General features: G+C 42.3%; 1 protein-coding gene across 1 annotated transcript in view; it reads right to left on the bottom strand.

The window, feature by feature from the left end:
- Window positions 1–4,431: 4,431 nt before the first annotated feature.
- LOC141131685 (TRPM8 channel-associated factor homolog) overlaps window positions 4,432–19,947 on the bottom strand; it is a 90,311-nt gene continuing 74,795 nt past the window's right edge. The window contains exons 7-8 of the mRNA XM_073619239.1: window positions 12,421–12,755; window positions 4,432–4,763 (exon numbers count right to left, since the gene is read on the bottom strand). Of these exons, the coding sequence (XP_073475340.1) occupies window positions 4,512–4,763; window positions 12,421–12,755 (587 nt within the window). The 3' untranslated portion in view covers window positions 4,432–4,511. The remainder of the gene's footprint in view (window positions 4,764–12,420; window positions 12,756–19,947) is intronic.

The raw sequence follows: 19,947 nt of genomic DNA, 5'->3' as shown, positions 1-19,947 counted from the left end.
CAGCAGAGGTTGCAGGTTCAGACCTGGATGACCTGGATTCTGACAAGCCTGGTGGTTGATTGCTCCTGCCTGCCTCTGGGAGAAGCTTTGTTATTGTAATAAAGGGTTAAGCTTCTTGTTACATTTTTTTGTTTGTTACCAGGTTACTATGCTTAACCTTTTAGATATGTGGATGTAGTGCAATAATTCAACAACTCAAAGGTAGCATAATAATAAAACAAATTTACTTGGTTTAAGGATGTATTACAGATGATAAAATAGATAAATACAGCATCACTCAAGTCCAGAGGAGACTAGTTAAAAACAGCTTCACCAAATAATGAAATAATAGAAACAAGACTAGGAATGTTAGCACATAGTAAGGTCAGAGGTGACCACGAACAGAAGTAATCTAACATATATATATATATTAATGTCTAAACTGCTGGCAACAAAAGTGAGTAAACCCCTAAGTGAAAATGTCCAAATTGGACCCAAAGTGTCAATATTTTGTGTGGCCACCATTACTTTCCAGCACTGCCTTAACCCTCTTGGGCATGGAGTTCACCAGCGCTTCACAGGTTGCCACTGGAGTCCTCTTCCACTCCTCCATGACGACATTACAGAGCTGGTGGATGTTAGAGACCTTGCGCTCCTCCACCTTCCATTTGAGAATGCCCCACAGATGCTCAATAGGGTTTAGGTCTGGAGACATGCTTGGCCAGTCCATAACCTTTACCCTCAGCTTCTTTAGCAAGACAGTGTTCATCTTGGAGGTGTGTTTGGGGTCATTATCATGTTGGAATACTGCCCTGTGGCCCAGTCTCCAAAGGGAGGGGATCATGCTCTGCTTCAGTATGTTAAAATACATGTTGGCATTCATGGTTCCCTCAATGAACTGTAGCTACCCAGTGCCAGCAGCACTCATGCAGCCCCAGACCATGACACTCCCACCACCATGCTTGACTGTAGGCAAGACACACTTGTCTTTGTACTCCTCACCTGGTTGCCACCACACACGCTTGACACCATCTGAACCAGATAAGTTTATCATGGCTCATTAGACCACAGGACATGGTTCCAGTAACCCAACTGTTTGCAGACTTTCTTGTGCATCATCTTTAGAAGAGGCTTCCTTCTGGAATGACAGCCATGCAGACCAATTTGATGCAGTGTGCGGCGTATGGTCTGAGCACTGACAGCCTGACCCCCCACCCCTTCAACCTCTGCAGCAATGCTGGCAGCACTTATACGTCTATTTCCCAAAGATAACCTCTGGATATGACGCTGAGCACGTGCACTCAACTTCCTTGGTCGACCATGACGAGGACTGTTCTGAGTGGAACCTGTCCTGTCCTGTGCTATGTGTCCCTGGATGCCCTGGAAATCGATAGTTTGCTGTGGAACCAGCATTTAGCAGGAAGACATATTTATTGATCTATTTGAGGTGAGAGGCTGGGGCAAACCATTTGCGCACCTCGGATGGTGAAATCTTCTTGGATATTTGGTACTTGCACTTTTTTTGGATGAACTTTTTTGCACTGCTGGATACATTTATATGTTACTATATATGCTGGACTTATTTGCACTTTAAATGGGACTATTTTTCACACATCCTTTTGGAAACATCATATTGTTATTTGCACATTAATTACTTTGCTGCTCAGATTGCACATTTTTGGTAATACGTATTTGCTTGATTTGCACACTTTATGCACTTTATTTCCATTATTATTTAAGTGAGAATCGTTGCTTATATCACATTATTTGCATTAGAATCACGTTATATATATATTTGTGCATTTTCCTGATTTTGCATAGTTTGCACCTTGATTGGTTTTGGATGCACTTTATTTCATCATTATATGTGAGGTTTTATTATATTTAGTAAGCGCCACATTCTAATAGCTTTCTAATTACTTTAGATTTTCTACATTGACATCAGTCCCTGCCCTTTAGGGTGCTTTCACACCGAGGTGTCGGTGGCGTTGGAGGTAAAGAGCTGCTATTTTCAGCAGCGGTTTACCATCGTTTTAGAGGCGCTATTCGGCCGCTAGAGGGGCACTTTTAACCCCCGCTAGCGGGCGAAAAAGGGTTAAAACCGCCGCAGCGGTTCGGCGGTGCTGCCCCATTGATTTCAATGGGCAGAGGCGCTTTAGGAGTGGTGTAAACAGCTCCTACAATGCTGCAAAGATGCAGCTTGCAGGACTTTTTTTTTACTGTCCTGCAAGCGTACCGCTCCAGTGTTAAAGCACTCGGGCTTTCACACTGGAGAGACAGGAGAGGCTCTTTACAGGCGCTATGCAGGCGCTATTTTTAGTGCTGTAGTTCCTGTAAAGCGCCTCAGTGTGGAAAGCAGTCTAAGGGTCCTTTCACACGGGACAGATCCATGATGATCCGCCCCGTGAACATCCGCTCTGCTCAGCAGGGATTGCTCTGTGGATCCCCGCTGAGAAAGCAGATGACAGGTCAGAGCGCCGCTCTCCCCTATGGGGGATCGGATGATGACGGACCGTAGACTCCGTCGTCACCCGATCCGAAAACGGATGGAAAAGTAGGTTTTTCCTCCGTTACACTTTTTCAGATCGGAGCAGGTCGGATGTCAGCGGACATGTCACCGCTGACATCCGACGCTCCATAGAGGTCTATGGAGGGTTCGTTCAGGTCCGCCTAAAAAAACTGACAGGCGGACCTGAACGGATCGTTCATGTGAAAGAGGCCTTAAGGAGATCTCAGGTCCCTACCCCACATGCATACATACACAATTTAAACATTAGCTAAAAAACTTACCAATATGTATTTGAAATGTGGGAGAAAGCCAGAGTATATGGAGGAAACCCACCCAAGCACAGAGAGAACATACAAATTCCATACAGGTTGTGTCATGGTTGCGATTTAAACTGTTGACCCTAGTGCTTTCAAATCTGAAGAGTTAAAGCCTAACTCCAGGAATACTATGACTTGTTTGGACCAACTACTTCTTTTACTAATCAATGCAGTGCATGCCAGTGCTGTATAAACTGTATGCAGCATCAGTATACATACAGTAAGTATACAGTGCCTTGTTCTGGTATCAGTATGGGGACTTACCATCCCCTTCTTGGAACAAAATTGAGCCATCGAAAGAAATCCTTGTATTTTTATCAATAAATATAAGGCTTTCCCACTATTGGCTATGGTGCAGATCGTGACGTCATACATCCACCTCTCCATTAGTAAAAATGCAATGTTTCCTATAAATAGCTGAGCGGCGCTCAGCCTGACTTGATATTTTTCCAGCAGACTGCAAGTCTCAATACTTTGTGACCAGAACACACTGCTATATACTGTATGTACTGTAACTGATGCTACTTACGGTTTATACAGCACTGATAGCTTCTGCATTGATTTGTAAAGAAAATAGTTTGTTTGGGTCATAGTATTCCTGGAGTTACAGTTGGCTTTAAGGCTAGATTCACATCTATGCAGCTCTGCGAGCCGCGTTTGCACGGTCACAGCAGCCCTTTCATTTTGGGTCATAGTATTCCTGGAGTTATAGTAGGCTTTAAAGCCAAGTTCCACACAAAAATGGAACTTCCGCTTTTCTGGTTCCTCCCCCCTCCGGTGTCACATTTGGCACCTTTCAGGGGCGAGGGGGGGAGCAGATACCTGTCTAATACAAGTATTTTGCTCCCACTTCCGGGTATAGATACCTGAGCTACCCGTGGGTATCTACGCCACTTCCTGTCCCCCCTCCATCTGTATTCTGGGAGACACACGGGTCCCAGAAAACAGCAGGGACCAGTGGGATAGTGCAAGTCGTGCATGGGCAGTAGGGAATCAGGAAGTGAAGCCGCAAAGCTTCACTTCCTGATTCCCTTATCGAGGATGGCAGCGGCAACACCCGACAGCAGAGGGATAGATTGGCTTCGGGTGCCAACATTGCAGTTGCCCTGGACAGGTAAGTGTCCATATTTTAAAAATCAGCAGCTGCAGTATTTGTAGCTGCTGACTTTAAAAAAAAAAAAAAAAAACGGCAGAACTCCGGCTAAGGCTAGGTTCACAACTATGTGGCTCTGCAAGCTGCGTTTTCATTTGAAATGGCTGCTGTGCCTACGTTTCATACAGGAAAAAGGTTCCTACATCTTTTATTTAAACGCAGAGGGAGGGAAATCGCACGTGTTTTTGCATCATGTGATTTCCCTAAATCGAAAATGTGCTGTGTTTTTAGATGCGTGGCAACCCACCAGGTCTGCAAAGTAGCAACGTGGTTTGGTTGCGGGTATAGGAACAGATGACATTTACATGCTGTCCCGCACCCGCAACCACTCGCACAAGTGTGGACTTAGGCTAATATCTCACTGGAGGTTTATGCATAGAGGAACTTTAAACATCTTAACTATTACAACTATGAGAAATCTCAAAAAGGAAAGATTATACAGAATGTTTTAGCCAGTCAATGCTTCCAACAAGTAAAACAATATAGGGGTGTGGTTTAATATTTCCGCTCATTACAATAGGATACAGGGTCAGGGTGGTTGCTGTAAATGCCCTTATTCACAACTGATATACTTCTTCATAGGATTCTCCTCCCACACAGGCAATGTGGATAACTTCTGCTTGGTTTTCTCTTCAATGGGCCACCCCCAGGACTGGAAGAATGGAGCCAAGTTCTTATTGACAGCTTGAGAGAACTTCTCCGCCCAGAGATTCATCTTATCCGGATTTTTGCTACTGACATTTGACAGTTTCTGGTAATCTGCAAATACATTTTTGAAGGAAACCCACCCGAAGCCTTCTTGTAACTAAAAAATGAAAAATGTGGTTAGTTTTTTTAATAAAAGCTCACTACCCATGGCTTATCGTATGCAATATAGTGCAGCATGTAATATTTACATTACAGGTAACACAATTACTATAAATTTACATTGCTGAGTTGGTCTAATTTGCAGTTTAGTACTGCAGTTGGAGCCCAATATAGAGTATCTCACAAAAGTGTGTACACCCCTTACATTTTTGTAAATATTTTATTATATCTTTTCATGTGACAACACTGAAGAAATGACACTTTGTTACAATGTAAAGTAGTGAGTGTACAGCTTGTATAACAGTGTAAATTTGCTGTCCCCTCAAAATAACACAACACACAGCCATTAATGTCTAAACCGCTGGAAACAAAAGTGAGTACAAAAAAATCAAAAAATCCATTAAGTTCACCTTTTGTAAATTGTCTAATGTAGCCAGCTTCTTGTCATATAAATCTGTGCTGTTTGTCCTTTTCCTGCAGCAATGTGTATGGGCAAAACAGAGGGGGACTTAGAACAGGGTAAGGCATAGGCCAGTAAATATGTATAACTGAGATTAGATTTACAGTATCTCACAAAAGTGAGTACACCCCTCACATTTTTATAAATATTTTATTCTATCTTTTCATGTGACACTGAAGAAATGACACTTTGCTACAATGTAAAGTAGTGAGTGTACAGTAGACATGTGCACAGCCAAAAAATTCGTTCATTTTCGTTTTCGTTTCATTAGTTTATTATTTTTTTCGTTTTTTGGGTCATTCGTTATGATCGCGATTCGTAAATTCGTTCATTCATACATTCGGTAATTCGAACATTCATTCATTCGTACATTCGTTCATTCGTACATTCGTACATTTTTAAATTTGTACATTCGTAAATTCGTACATTCGTAAAATCGTAAAATCGTACATTTGTAAATTAGAAAATTCGGAAATTTGTAAATTCAAAGTTTGAAAATTCAAAACCCGAAAATTAAAAAATCTGAAATAGTAACTGACTATTAAATTATAAGTATTGTAATTTCCTTTCAAATTTGACTGTCAGTGAACGTAACAAATACGAATTTATCCAAAGTTACGAATTATCCAAAACGAATGCTGCATCTAAACAAATGGAACGGAACAAATTAATAATAAATAATAATAATAATAAAACGTTGTTATTATTATTATTGTTATTTATTATTATTAATTCATTACGTTCCATTACGTTTTTTCGGATCATTCATAACTTCGGATAAATTTGTATGTGTTACGTTCACTAACAGCCAAATTTGAAAGGAAATTACAATACCTATAATTTAAAAGTTACTAGTAATTACTAATAGTTAAGTTATTATTAGTTAACTATTATTTCAGATTTCCGAATATTCAAATTTACAAATTAACGAATTCACTAATTTACTAATGTATGAATGTACATTCGTAAATTGCGAATGTCCGAATGTCCGAATGTCCAATTTTATCGAATTTACGAATATTCTGGAAAAATTCGTTAAACGGGTTTTCGTTAATTTGGATATTCCCGAATTAACGAATTTGTCGAAATTCATTGAAAAACGAATTCGGAACGAAATGAATTGCACATGCCTAGTGTACAGCTTGTATAACAGTGTCAATTTGCTGTCCCCTCAAAATAACTCAACACACAGCCATTAATGTCTAAACCGCTGGAAACAAAATTGAGTACGCTCCTAAGTGAAAATGTCCAAATTGGGCCAAATTAGCCATTTTCCCTCCTCGGTGTCATGTGACTCGTTAGTGTTACAAAGTCTCGGGTTTGAATGGGGAGCAGGTGTGTTAAATTTTGTGTTATCGCTCTCACTCCCTCATGCTGGTCACTGGAAGTTCAACATGGCACCTCATGGCAAAGAACTCTCTGAGGATCTGAAAAAAGAATTGTTGCTCTACATAAAGATGGACTGAGCTGCAGCATGGTGGCCAAGACCATACAGCGGTTTAACAGTACAGGTTCCACTCAGAACAGGCCTCGCCATGGTCCACCAAATAAGTTGAGTGCACGTGCTCAGTGTCATATCCAGAGGTTGTCTTTGGGAAATAGACGTATGAATGCTGCCAGCATTGCTGCAGAGGTTTAAGGAGTGGGGGGGTCAGCCTGTCAGTGCTCAGACCATATGCCGCACACTGCATCAAGTTGGTCTGCATGGCTGTCATCCCAGAAGGAAGCCTCTTCTAAAGATGATGCATAAGAAAGCCCACAAACAGTTTGCTGAAGACAAGCAGACTAAGGACATGGATTACTGGAACCATGTACTGTGGTCTGATGAGACCAACATAAACTTATTTGGTTCAGATGGTGTCAAGCGTGTGTGGCGGCAACCAGGTAAGGAGTGCAAAGACAAGTGTGTCTTGCCTACAGTCAAGCATGGTGGTGGGAGTGTCATGGTCTGGGGCTGCATGAGTGCTTCCGGCACTGGGGAACTACAGTTCATTGAGGGAACCATGGATGCCAACATGTACTGTGACATACTGAAGCAGAGCATGATCCCCTCCCTTCAGAGACTGGGCCGCAGGGCAGTATTCCAACATGATAACGACCCCAAACACACCTCCAAGATGACCACTGCTTTGTTAAAGAAGCTGAGGGTAAAGGTGATGGACTGGCCAAGCATGTCTCCAGACCTAAACCCTATTGAGCATCGGTGAGGCATCCTCAAACGGAAGTTGTCGTCATGGAGGAGTGGAAGAGGGCTCCAGTGGCAACTTGTGAAGCTCTGGTGAACTCCTTGCCCAAGGGGGTTAAGGCAGTGCTGGAAAATAATGGTGGCCACACAAAATATCGACACTTTGGGCTCAATTTGGACATTTTCACTTAGGAGTGTACTCACTTTTGTTTCCAGTGGTTTAGACATTAATGGCTGTGTATTGAGCTATTCTGAGGGGAAAGCAAATTTACACTTAGTTATACAAGCTGTACACTAGGCATGTGCAATTCATTTCAATCCGAATTCGTTTTTCAATGAATTTCGACAAATTCGTTAATTCGGGAATATCCGAATTAACGAAAACCCGTTTAACGAATTTTAACCAAAATGAACGAATTTTTTGGCTGTGCACATGTCTACTGTACACTCACTACTTTACATTGTAGCAAAGTGTCATTTCTTCAGTGTTGTCACATGAAAAGATAGAATAAAATATTTACAAAGATGTGAGGGGTGTACTCACTTTTGTGAGATACTGTGAAGCGATTGCTACCCTAAGAAAAAAAAAAAAAAATAAAGGATCTTGTTCCTTTAAAGCATGAATAACAGCACAGTACTTGAGCTGTGTAATTTGTTCCTTTCTATCATGTGAAATACCTGGCTCATACTGCCTGGAGCTGCCCTCCCCTCTGTAAACTGACCATGTTTATCATGGCTGCTGATCTATGATACCGTAGTCAGTTAACATGCCTCCGTCATCCTGCTGTCTCTCCTCTGTCCTCTCTCCCCCCTCCCTGTGCCTGTCAGCTAGTGTCAGTGCCCGCCCCTCCCCTCCTGCTGCTAAAATTACTTTGTTATTTTCATACAATGCCCTGTGTTAGATAGCATTATGTGCCCCAGTGTATGTAGGTTATAAAAAATATGCCGTTTTATACCATATTTCAGAGTGCTGCTCGGCGCTCACGTGACCGCCCGCCTTTTTCCTCCTCTCCTCCTCCTGGCTGACGTCAGCTGGGGATTCTTAGCCCCCTCAAGCTGTATTTGTCAGACCAGGAGAGGAGAGTGGAGGACAGCCACGGGAGAGCTGAGGGGCACTCTGAAATAAGGTATAAAACAGCAAATTTATAATATATATATATATATATATATATATATATATATATATATATATAAAAAATAAAAAACGATGGGACCGATGCTTTGATGCAAATTTTTCTTTTTACTTGGAATTTCCAAAAAGGATAGAAAACATGAAAGTGCAGACGTGCAAGCGCGTGCACGTCTGCACTTTCATGTTTTCTATGCTTTTTGGAAATTCCAAGTAAAAAGAAAAATTTGCATCAAAGCATCGGTCCCATCGTTTTTTATTACCAATTTATGGTGGAGGATCGGGAGTCCACCTTGACTGTGCTTAGATTAATCAGAAGATTAAGAAAAGAAGGTAACCCACCTAATTTTTGATATATATATATATATATATATATATATATATATATATATATATATATATATATATATATTTATTAAGCACATACACTGGGGCACATAATGTAACACAGGGGATTGTATGAAGAGAACAAAGTGGCTTTACAACCACTTTAACTTACCAGAAATAAGACTGTAATATGCAGTATTTAAAATATAGTTCCATGTTGTTCTATTTTTATGTAAACCATAACTATGAGTAGAGGTGTAACTATAGCTATAGTGGCCCATATGGCTGCTATGGGGCCTGGAGGGGGGGGGGAGACTGTGAGCATGTGAGGATAACATAGCTCCAGTACTATATTACATATAGACTTTTTACCATGCAACCTGCATGTTTCTCCATCCACACTATTGAGCATGGACAGACTTCCACTATGGATATTTTATTTGGACAGCCAGCCCTACCAGCTGTCAAAATAGCCAAAGAGTAGCTTCATCTGATGACAATTTTCCACCCAGCTGTTTTGATTATGGCTGATCTATCAGGGAGCAGCCAAAATTAGAACAGTGAATGGCCAGTTTAACCCCTTTCTGATGGAAAACCTTATGCCTGAACACAGTTTTGCAACTTTGACATGTGTTAGGAAACCCTTACATATCATCCCAACTACTTAGTGTATCCAGAGGAATTATATCTTATTTTTTTCAGGACAAATTGGCCTTTCATTTGGTGTAAATGGTAATGGATATCTCCTGATTGTTTGCCTTAGCTGTATATTTCTTGCTATTGCCATGACCTACTGCCAAAAAGCAACCCAAAATAAATACTCCTGCTCCTGAATATCACAGCAATATCTGTATAGTATTTGTAGATTGCACCTGTAGTAGGGAACAGAAACAATAGTCCACATTTTGTTATTCTACCTGAACACACTGACACTGACCTTTGACCCTAACTTTTGACCCTGAACTTTGACTCTAACACAGACCTAGATCAAGCCTAAATCTAGCTATTTTTTTCTTTTTCTTTTTGTAATATTGTTTTTTTTTTTTACACACACAGTTCTTTGTTTACACTCTTCTCTAGCAAGGAGAAAAGATACAATGGATTTTTTCTGACCATTCAAGTGGAAAAAAAAACAGAGGGTTGGGCTATACAGTAACTTATCACTATTATAGCCAAGCAGAGGCTCCCCTAAGTGGCTGACGATATATTTTATGGAGTAAAGTGACAACATATATACAGGATTTATACTAATCACTTTCATACACTAGGGGGTTATTTACGAAAGGCAAATCCACTTTGCACTGAAAGTGCACTTGGAAGTGCAGTTGCTCTGAATCTAAGGGGTAGATCTGAAATGAGTGGAAGCTCTGCTGATTTTATCATCCTATCATGTACAAGCTAAAATGCTGTTTTTTATTTTCCTTGCATGTCCCCCTCGAATCTACAGCGACTGCACTTTCAAGTGCACTTGCAGTGCAAAGTGGATATTCCTTTAGTAAATAACCCCCTATATGACTTCTCAATTTCAGGGTCATACCGTTCTGGTAAGCCTTTGATCTGGGCACTAGTGTGAAAACACAGAGTGTAATTTTTTTTCACCTAAAGGAGTTTTTTACACTAAGGGTTAGAGTTGTTGCATTTTATGAAAACCTTAACCCCCTATAAAGTCTCCAAGCTGGAAGAGCTGAGGCCAGATGCACAGGAGGAACCTTTGGGATCTTGGTGTCATTAGTCACAGCTCTCCTTTGCTTCTCGCTCAATCTAGAAGTAGTTTTATGCCCCCAGAACTTCTGGTCATCACTGGATGCCTAACAGTCTGTTTGAGGCTAATAATCTCATACTGTTTACTCATATAAAACTGATAAAACAGCTGAGGTTTAAAACTCTAACAAAACTAGCTTAAAGAAACGTCTATTGGGGATTATTGAGTAATTGTGTACATGGGTATTAAAGCAGTTTGAAAGCAGTTGTATTTGTGATTTTTACCTACAAGAAAGCGTAAAGTAAGGCTTACCTGTAGGTAAAAAGAATATCTCCTAAACCTGCACGGTTTAGGAGATATTGACACTGAAAGCAGCCGCTGACTTGAGCGGCGCATCGCCCTGCAGGTCTGGCGGCCCGTGTTGTCTTCGTGGCTCTGGCCACTCACAGTGCCGGAGCCAGCGATCCTGGAAGAAACACAGGGGGAACATGTCAGCTGCCTCAGCGGTGAGCGGGCGAGCTGCGGGAGCTTCATTTTAAGATAAGTATTTCATAATGTGCTAGTATGAGAGGCATACTAGCACATTATGCTATTGTCTTGCAGGGGTTTTTTTTGTTTTTTTTTTCTCTGAGGTTTAATACCGCTTTAACAATTATGTCATAATATGAAATAACATAAGGGTCATTATTAGTATGGCTAATACATCTATTTTTTAATTGACTACCAATCCACAATGTTCAGCACATGCTTGTTGTGATGATGGAAGGGGTTCGGAGGGTTTACAATTTGCACCAAGGCCCTGAGATTTTATACTTTCAAAAAAAAAAAGATCAGTTGATGCAGAAGGAGGCTGGTGAGCTACTGAGCACAGATCTTTTAGCTGAAGAAATAACATTTAAAGGTTAAATGCCTGCATTAATGCTCTTTCCTGGCAACTTCTTACAGTAGTGTACTGACTATGCTGACATTTCCCCCACAACCTATCCTTAAAGGGGAACTTAACTGTATCTGAGCACCAAAAACTGAAAATGACATTTAATTCCTTTTAAATATACAAGGCAAATTTGCCCATTCTTTTATGTCTGTATGCTATATCTTGTTGAGAAATCACTTTCCCCCAGCCCCCCACCCAGTATTTCTAGCTGCAGCCATCTTGAGTAAGGGCAGATGATTCATGTAGCATTTACTTCCAGGAATCTATCTGCTCTTAGCTTAGGCATGCAGGCAGGAGGGTGTGCTTGACTGAGAAAGCCCCTTCTCCAGATGAAAGAAAAAATTGCCATGAAGACTCCTGGGATGTAAGATATCTAGGCCAGAAACCAGGAAGCAGCAGAAGAAATGTAAAAAAAAAAAAAGTTTAAAACAAGTAACAATAATATACCTTCCTGTCTATTCACTAACACTAGCAGCATGAGTATTAAATGTAGTTAATGTTAATTGAGAGAGTTTGGTCTGCTTTAAATTAGACATACTTTATGTTAAGGTCAATTACATTATTGCTCCAGATGACACTGCTACGTGCCACAGAAAGAGGTCGCCAGGGGGGCCAATCACAATTTTGCTATTGAGCCCTATGATCTGTAAGTACACCCCTGACTATAACTATGGGAATAGTTTCAGTTTTATAAATATTGCAAATGTTACAGAAACCACATTAAAGCAAGAACCATTCTGAATCTTCTTTGGAGGGCTAAATGTATTTTATAAATTGGGCCAATAATTTGTCAGTAAACATATTGCAAATTATGGGTGAATCAAACATTTGGCCCTTTATAAACTGACCCCAATGTCTTTATCAGTTAAAAAGTATAATGTCATTTTAATAGGTAGGTAGATATCTGGTGTACAATACCTGAAGGTAGGTCTCCAGAGCAGTCCAATCTTTCCATTCTTCAAGGTTGGCTCCATTTTTTAAATATGTCTGGATTCGAGTTTCCCTCTGTTTTGGCTTTAGATCATTATGTGCTTTATCCCTTGAAATATTTAGGACAGTTTCATGTACATAAACTGACCAGAGGTTGCATGTTGCTTCTGTGGTATGAGGTTTAATTTCCCAATTGCTTCTCTGCTCATTGTGGCCAAGTTCATGTACAAATCCCCAGCAACCCATTTTTATTTGCTTGACATCGGTTATAGTCTTTGCTTTTGATTTCGGACCCATTATTGGGTATCCAGAATGCATCTCACCTTAAAAACAAGGTCATCTCACTAAGTAACAGCTCAACATACAAAACATTTGAAAAATAAAGGAATAATATGACTTGGGTCAGTTTGTGAAGAAGATATATAGCACTTAAAGAATCTCCACAGTATCCAGGGCACAATATTATCTCCTCATCTTGTAATGCAATGTAACCATTGTGCCAGGCAGCAGAAGTATATGCAGACATCTCAAGTCTCCCACAAGGTGCTGCCCGATATCCCAGCTGTGGGGCTGATCCTGGATGGTCCCCTGGTTCACAGCCGAGGATGATCGGTGCAGCAGGAGGGACAGCTGTGATCACTGATCTCCCTGTATAGCTGACCTCCCGCAGCTGTCGGCTAAAAAAGCTATTACAGGGAGATCGTGATCACAGCTGTCCCTCCTGCTGCCCCGATCATCTCCAACTGTTCCCTGTATCCTCCTCCTCCAGCCCCCCTCCGTGTCCCCCCCCCCTTCTTCTCCAGCTCCCTGTCCTCCTCCTCCGCCCTCCCTTGTCCCCAACATCCGGCTTCCCTCCTCTCCTACCGGTTGTGGGGATCTGTCAGGATGGCGAGTGGAGGAAGGGATCGGTCATTTACTGGCCCCTGCCTTTTCTGAACTGGACACAGTGAGTGAGATCGCTCCTGTGTCCTGTGAAAACTGAGCAGAGTAACCTGTGTGTTACTCTGCTCAGTTTATGAATGGACAGGAGCCTCTGTCTTCTGTCCATTCATCGTCAATGCTAAGAAAGAGACTGGGGAATATTTGTCCTCAGCCTCTTTCTCTGTCTCAAAGAGGAGATGTCAGGGTTCTATTTAGACCCCTGATATCGTACCAAAGCCCCCCCCCCCAGAAACAGGGTTGATTAAAAAAAATATATATAAAAAAACAAAAATTCTAAAAAATTAAATTATAAAAAAATAAATAAAATAAACAACTACTGACACTACCCCCCTGTCTTACCAACACTGTCCACTACCCCAACCCCCTGCCCCCAGAAAGCATTTAAAAAAAAAAAAAGTAAAAAAAACAATATGTAAAAATAAAAACTACTGACACCATCCACTGCCCTACTGACACATACCCCCCACCCTTCCCCAGAAGCACTGTGAAAAAAATATTTAAAAAAATTATTTAAAGAAAATAATAAACAACAAAATTGTAAAAAATAATAATAAAAATAAAGAACTACTGACACCGTCCACTACCCTATAGACACCATCCTGCACATAGTACTCACCGCTGTGCACTCCACACTCCTCACATGCACATTATACTCACCGCCATACACTCCGCTCTGTACGTTCTCTATTTAACATTACTACATTCTGCACTGTAAGTCATCTCAGACTCTATAAAACCACACCCCACTTAAGCCACGCTCCATAGGTAGCACGGTTTAAGCTACGCCCACCTCCCTGAAATGAGTTTGCCACCTCCCTGAAATGAGTTTTTGCAGGTTGGGATGTCTGTATATGACTCAAAGAATCATGTACACTTTAGAAGGAACTGTATTGTATCTGTATACACAAACAGACGTTGCCTATGCAAGTTCATTATAGAGAGAGAAATCTTTTGCCAAGCATCAGCATGTTACTAGCCAATATGTATGATTGTCTCAATAGAACTTCTAATAAGTGTTTACGGGACTGTAAAACCAAATGTCATGTTTAATAAGTGCATGCTGCAAATTCTAGGATGTGATAAATTAATTGTTTAAAGGTGTGATCGATGTATTGCACATGCACTAAAACTTGAATACTGTATTAATAAAAAATGTGTATCTGGAAACTTCTGATGCTTAACCACTTGCTTTCACTTGCTGTCATACTTAGGCCCCTTTCACACTTGTGCTACTCCAAAGTCGCTCGATTTTGCCGCGATTTCACGGCTGCGATTTTGACAAGTCAGTCATACAACTGTGAATCTGACTGTTCCCAACGACTTGAAGTACGACTTCAATGAGCAGGGACGCGACTTTGATTACCAAATAATTAGGGAGAACGCCACGGCAATTTTTTTTTTTTTTTTAACGGCATGGGTTCCCCCTTCATGAGCATACCGGGCCCTTCGGTCTGGTATGGATTTTTTTTTTTTTTTGAAAATTATTTTTATTTCAGATTTTTGAGACAAACAATACAATAACACTTGGTTGCAACAGTTCATCGGTACCACGACGGAATACATGAACATCAATTAGCGTGATTTGCCCATATAAATGACATCATCAGAGTAATGTACACAATCCTCCTCCAAAAGAGTTATACACATAAATTCAGCAATATATTGGGCCTGAAGTTACCTTTGGCTTAACCTAAGGAACCAATATAATGTACAACCCTGTAACTAGAATTCTATTATAATTCTATATTCATTTTACAATGTTCATTTTTTCCATCCATTTACACCAGACTTTGTTAAATTTCAAAGGGCATCCTCTATTTGCATAGGTATCTATATATAACGGGAGGCTATCGTTAACCAAGCGCTTCCACTGTGCAGTTGAGGGGGGGTTAGGTTTTTTCCACTGTATTCCAATATTTTTCCTAGCATAGAAGAGTAGTAACCCAGTCATCATGCGTTTGGCTATTGTTGGAACAATATTTTCTATTAGACCCAGTATGCATATTTCCATCGACAGTGGTAAATTGGTTGATGCAACTTTGTTGGTTAAGTCAAGCACCTCTCTCCAGTATTGCTGTATTTTGGAGCAATGCCAGAAGATGCGCGCGAAGTCCCCTGGAGAGATACCACATCTCCAGCATTCCGAGGAATGGTCAGGGTTCATCATGTGGAGTCTGTGAGGGGTGAAATAAGCTCTATGCACAATTTTAAATTGCACTACCCTGTCCCTCATGGAGACCAGTGACCGGAAAGGAAAGTCCCAAACATCATCCCAATCGTCATTGTCCAACGCAGGAATATCGCGTTGCCAACGGGACCAGAGCCCATCCAGAGGTGGCAGGGACACATAGACTAGATGCGCGTATAAACTCGATGTAGGCTTCTCAGCGCAACCAGCTCTAAGCGTCTTCTCCAGCTCGGATTGAGTCAGGATGCAGGAGGAGTGAGGAAATTGAGCCGCGAATGCATGTGCTAGCTGGAAATAGCGGAACTGATAGTGTTTCGGTAAGTTGTACATGGAGGAGAGCTGGGAGAAAGCAAGTAAAGACGTCTGTGACACAACCTGTGATACCAATTTAATACCATACTTGGTCCAAACCTGGGGGTCTGTGAGCTTGTATATATGTGGTAGATTGGGATTTAACCATAAAGGGGCATTGGGGGAGATTTCTGAGTGTTTGTTTTTGCCTATATTTAGGCCCATCCGCCAAGCTCGCAGGGTAGTATGCATGGAGGGGGTTAGTGGGTGGAAGGCGCGTGGGCCACTATGAATTAGGAATTGAAGGGTTTCCCAGGAACCCACCACTGTAGCTTCTAAAGCTGAGGCCGCGTTTGTTTTGTCGGGGTTTAACCACCAGACCACCGTTACCAACTGCGTGGCCAAAAAATATTTATGTCAGTCTGGAAATGCCATGCCACCTTGCGACGTTGGCCTCATCAGGGTCGACAGCTTATATCTACGGGGGACGGGGCCCCACAGGAACTCTGAAAATTTTTGATTGAGTTTGGTAAAAAATGATTTGGGAATCCACTGCGGGGAATGGCGAAAAAGGTAAATAAATTTGGGAATAATTTTCATTTTAAGGAGATTGACTCTACCCCAAACAGATAGGGGCAGATTGCTCCATGCGTTTGGTTTTCATATCTCCCACCACCGGATCAAGGTTTTGTTTGAGGAAATCTTGGGCATGAGTAGAGACCTGGACCCCAAGGTATTTGAAGGTGTCCACCCATTTCAGCGGGCTATCAGGGGGGGAAGTGGATTTGGCTTCCTGATCTATTGGGAATAAGGTAGATTTCGACCAATGAACCCGAAGGCCTGTCACCTCAGAAAATGTGTCAAGGACTGATAATGCACCTTGTAGCGACGGGCCAGCATCCGCAAGAAAAAGGATCATATCGTCTGCGTACAGGGCTACCCTCTCTTCCAGCAAGCCAATACGCAGCCCCTTAATGTGGGGCGATGTACGTAGGGCTTCAGCAACTGGCTCAATGGCTATGGCGAACAAAGCCGGTGAGAGAGGGCAGCCCTGCCTAGTTCCCCTGAACAATTTGAAGGGAGATGATAATTTAGAACCCAGGCGTATCGAAGATGTGGGACACTTGTATATCACCTGCAACCACGAGATAAATTGTAATGGGAAGCCCATTCTACGCAGTGTCTCCCATAAAAAGGGCCATTCAACAGTGTCAAAAGCCTTTTCTATGTCTAATAGGGCTATGGCCCTTGTCCCAGAATTGTGATGTTGGGCGTGGATGTTAGTGAAGAGTCTCCTAAGATTTACATCTGTGGATCTCTTGGGCATGAATCCTGTTTGGTCGGGATCATTTACCGAGGGCAACAATGGGTATAGGCGGGAGGCTAACAGTTTAGTTAAAATTTTAAGATCATTGTTTAATAGCGCAATCGGTCTATAGGATGCACATAACTCTGGGTCTTTGGGGGCCTTATGTATCAAGGTCAGGTAGGCCTGGTGCATTGATGAAGGTAAATCACCTTTGGACAGACATACAGTATACAGCTGGGCCAGTATGGGTGCCAAGAGGTCGCTGTGTGTTCGATAAAAATCTATGGGTAGTCCGTCCGGCCCTGGCGCCTTACCGGTGGGAAAGGACTGGATGACATTTAAAACTTCTAATGCCGTAAACGGTTGGACCAGTGACTCTCTCTCTCTTCGTCCGAGAGCCAACCAAGTGCCAGCGGATCCAAAAGATCTTGCAGTGACTCAGGCCGGAAATCGGAAGGAAGAGTGGAGGCATAGAGTCCTCCATAGAAGTCATTAAACAATTCTAAAATTGCTGATTGGGAAGTCACCTTACCTCCATCCGCAGAACGCAAGCTAGAGACTACTGTCACTGGATGGTCATGCTGAGCCAACATGGCCAAAAAGCGACCGTTTTTGTCTCCCTGCTCAAAAAACCATTGTCTTCCTTTATGTATGTCTAGCCTCGTGACCTCTGACATATGAATGTTCAGTGCACTCTGAGCTGCCTTTAGCGAGTCAAAATGAGATGGCGTGGGGTCTGCACTATACACCGCAGCCTGGTCATCGACTGACTGTTGTAATATCTGGGTTTGCTGGCCTTGTTGCTTCTTGACACTGGCTATGGTGAAGATGTATTGCCTACTAGTGTAGGCCTTGAACGCGTCCCATACTATTTGCAGGGATGAAGAGTCTTTATTATGATCCCAAAACTCAGCCAACCTAGGTGGAATAATGTCTGCCACCTCAGGGTGGGAGATCCAATGAGCCCCCAGCCTCCACAAAGCCGCATCACAATAGGCAGAAGAGCAGAATTCTACAACCAGTGGGCTATGATCAGACAACCTACTAGGTAAGTAGGAGGCTTCCACTATGTCCGCCAACAGTGCTGGATTGGAGAAGGCTAAGTCAATTCTAGAGGCAGTCTTATGGGAAGCCGAGAAGCATGAATAAGCCCTAAGGGTAGGGTGTCTCCATCGCCATATCTCTTCTAAACCCATAGCTCGCGCCCAGTTAGGTAAGTCAGTATTGTGATTCTTAGGAGGGACAGGTCTATCCATGTCTGGGGAGATGATAGCATTAAAATCCCCAATTACCAATAATTTCCCTGGAAAAAAGGCTGCAGCTTTTTCCAGGACTGTATATAATAGGTCTGGTGAAAAAGGTGGGGGTATATACACATTTATAATAACGTACCTCTGAGACCAGTGCCTAAACACCACAATAGCAAATTTGCCCTGGGGGTCTGTACAAACTTCCTCAATTATACATGGAAATTTCTTAGCAATTAATATTGAGACCCCCCTTGCATAGGAGGAGTACGTAGCATGTATGGACCTCTGTATCCAGGGTTTTTTAAGGGTCAGAACCTTGCTGCCTGTGAGGTGTGTTTCTTGGAGAAGGATGATGTGAGGGGAGTGTAATTTCAGATATCTTGTTAACAGCGCGCGTTTGAATTTAGAATTCAGGCCTCTAACGTTCCATGAGAGGACAGTGAACGTATCAGTTAGGGAGGAGGTAGCCATGTGGATTTAGAGAACCATGTCAGAATAGGATGATGGGAGGGGCGTGTTAGCGGGCAACTCACAGACAGCAAAATCACTGATCTATACCATTGTGTACCATTAACATTTAACCATTGCAGCAACCATGTACAAACTAAAACTAGAATCAACAAATTAAAACACAAAAGACCCAAGCACAGAATGCTTATCCTACTGATTCCCATCACCTCGCCAAAAAGAAAAAAGAAAAAAGAAAAAAGAAAACTAGGGAGGAGAGTTGTGGAGGGGGTGTGTGGAGTGGAGGGGGTGTGTGGAGGGGGTGTGTGGGGGGGGCCAGTAGAGATCTTGTCTCGTATAGATCCTGCTGAAGTTGGCTGCGTTGTGTGCTCGTCAAAGGGTGAGCAGTCCTGCTCTCCATACGATGCTCTTATTCACACTCATGGTACACAATTAGAAAACTGTGGCTGTGAGGATAAAGAGGGATGTACAAAAAATAAAGGGGGGGGTACAACGAAAAAAAGGTGTAAAATAGGTGGTCAACATGCCATAGGCTTGTAAACTGGATCAGTGTCACAGTGGGATATTTAGATACCGCAAATTTGCAAATCGGCAACTGATGTGACATCGAAAAAAGGTGAAAAATAAGATGAAAAATAAGATGGGGGTGAGAAAATGGAAGTTTGAGCCTGCAGTCAATGAAGCCATATCTCTGTACCTGTGAACACAGAGCTGCAAATTAGCCACGACCATCCAGCCATGAAAGAGCTGCCTCAGAATTCATGAAGAAATGCGCTCGTTCCCCGTCGATCACCCGGAGCTTGCTGGGGTACAGTAGACTGAATTTCAATCCTTTATCTCTTAGGCGACGTCTAGCTTCTGTAAACGATCGGCGTCTCTGCTGTATTTCCGGGGTCCGGGGAATAGTCAGGAAAAAGCATTATTTTAGCATTATTAAAGCGTAGGTCTTGCTTCTCCCTGGCAGCTGCAAGCAGTCTATCGCGGTCTCTGTAATTCAGAAGTCTAAGGAGAAAGGGTCGCGGTGGGGCTCCAGGGACTGGAGGAGTGGGGGGAACCCTGTGAGCCCT

This window comes from Aquarana catesbeiana, linkage group LG03 (assembly GCF_042186555.1).
Source record: "Aquarana catesbeiana isolate 2022-GZ linkage group LG03, ASM4218655v1, whole genome shotgun sequence".
NCBI classification, from domain to species: Eukaryota; Metazoa; Chordata; class Amphibia; order Anura; family Ranidae; genus Aquarana; species Aquarana catesbeiana.
Note: the sequence above shows the minus strand (reverse complement) of the source record. Positions and strands in the feature narration are given on the sequence as shown.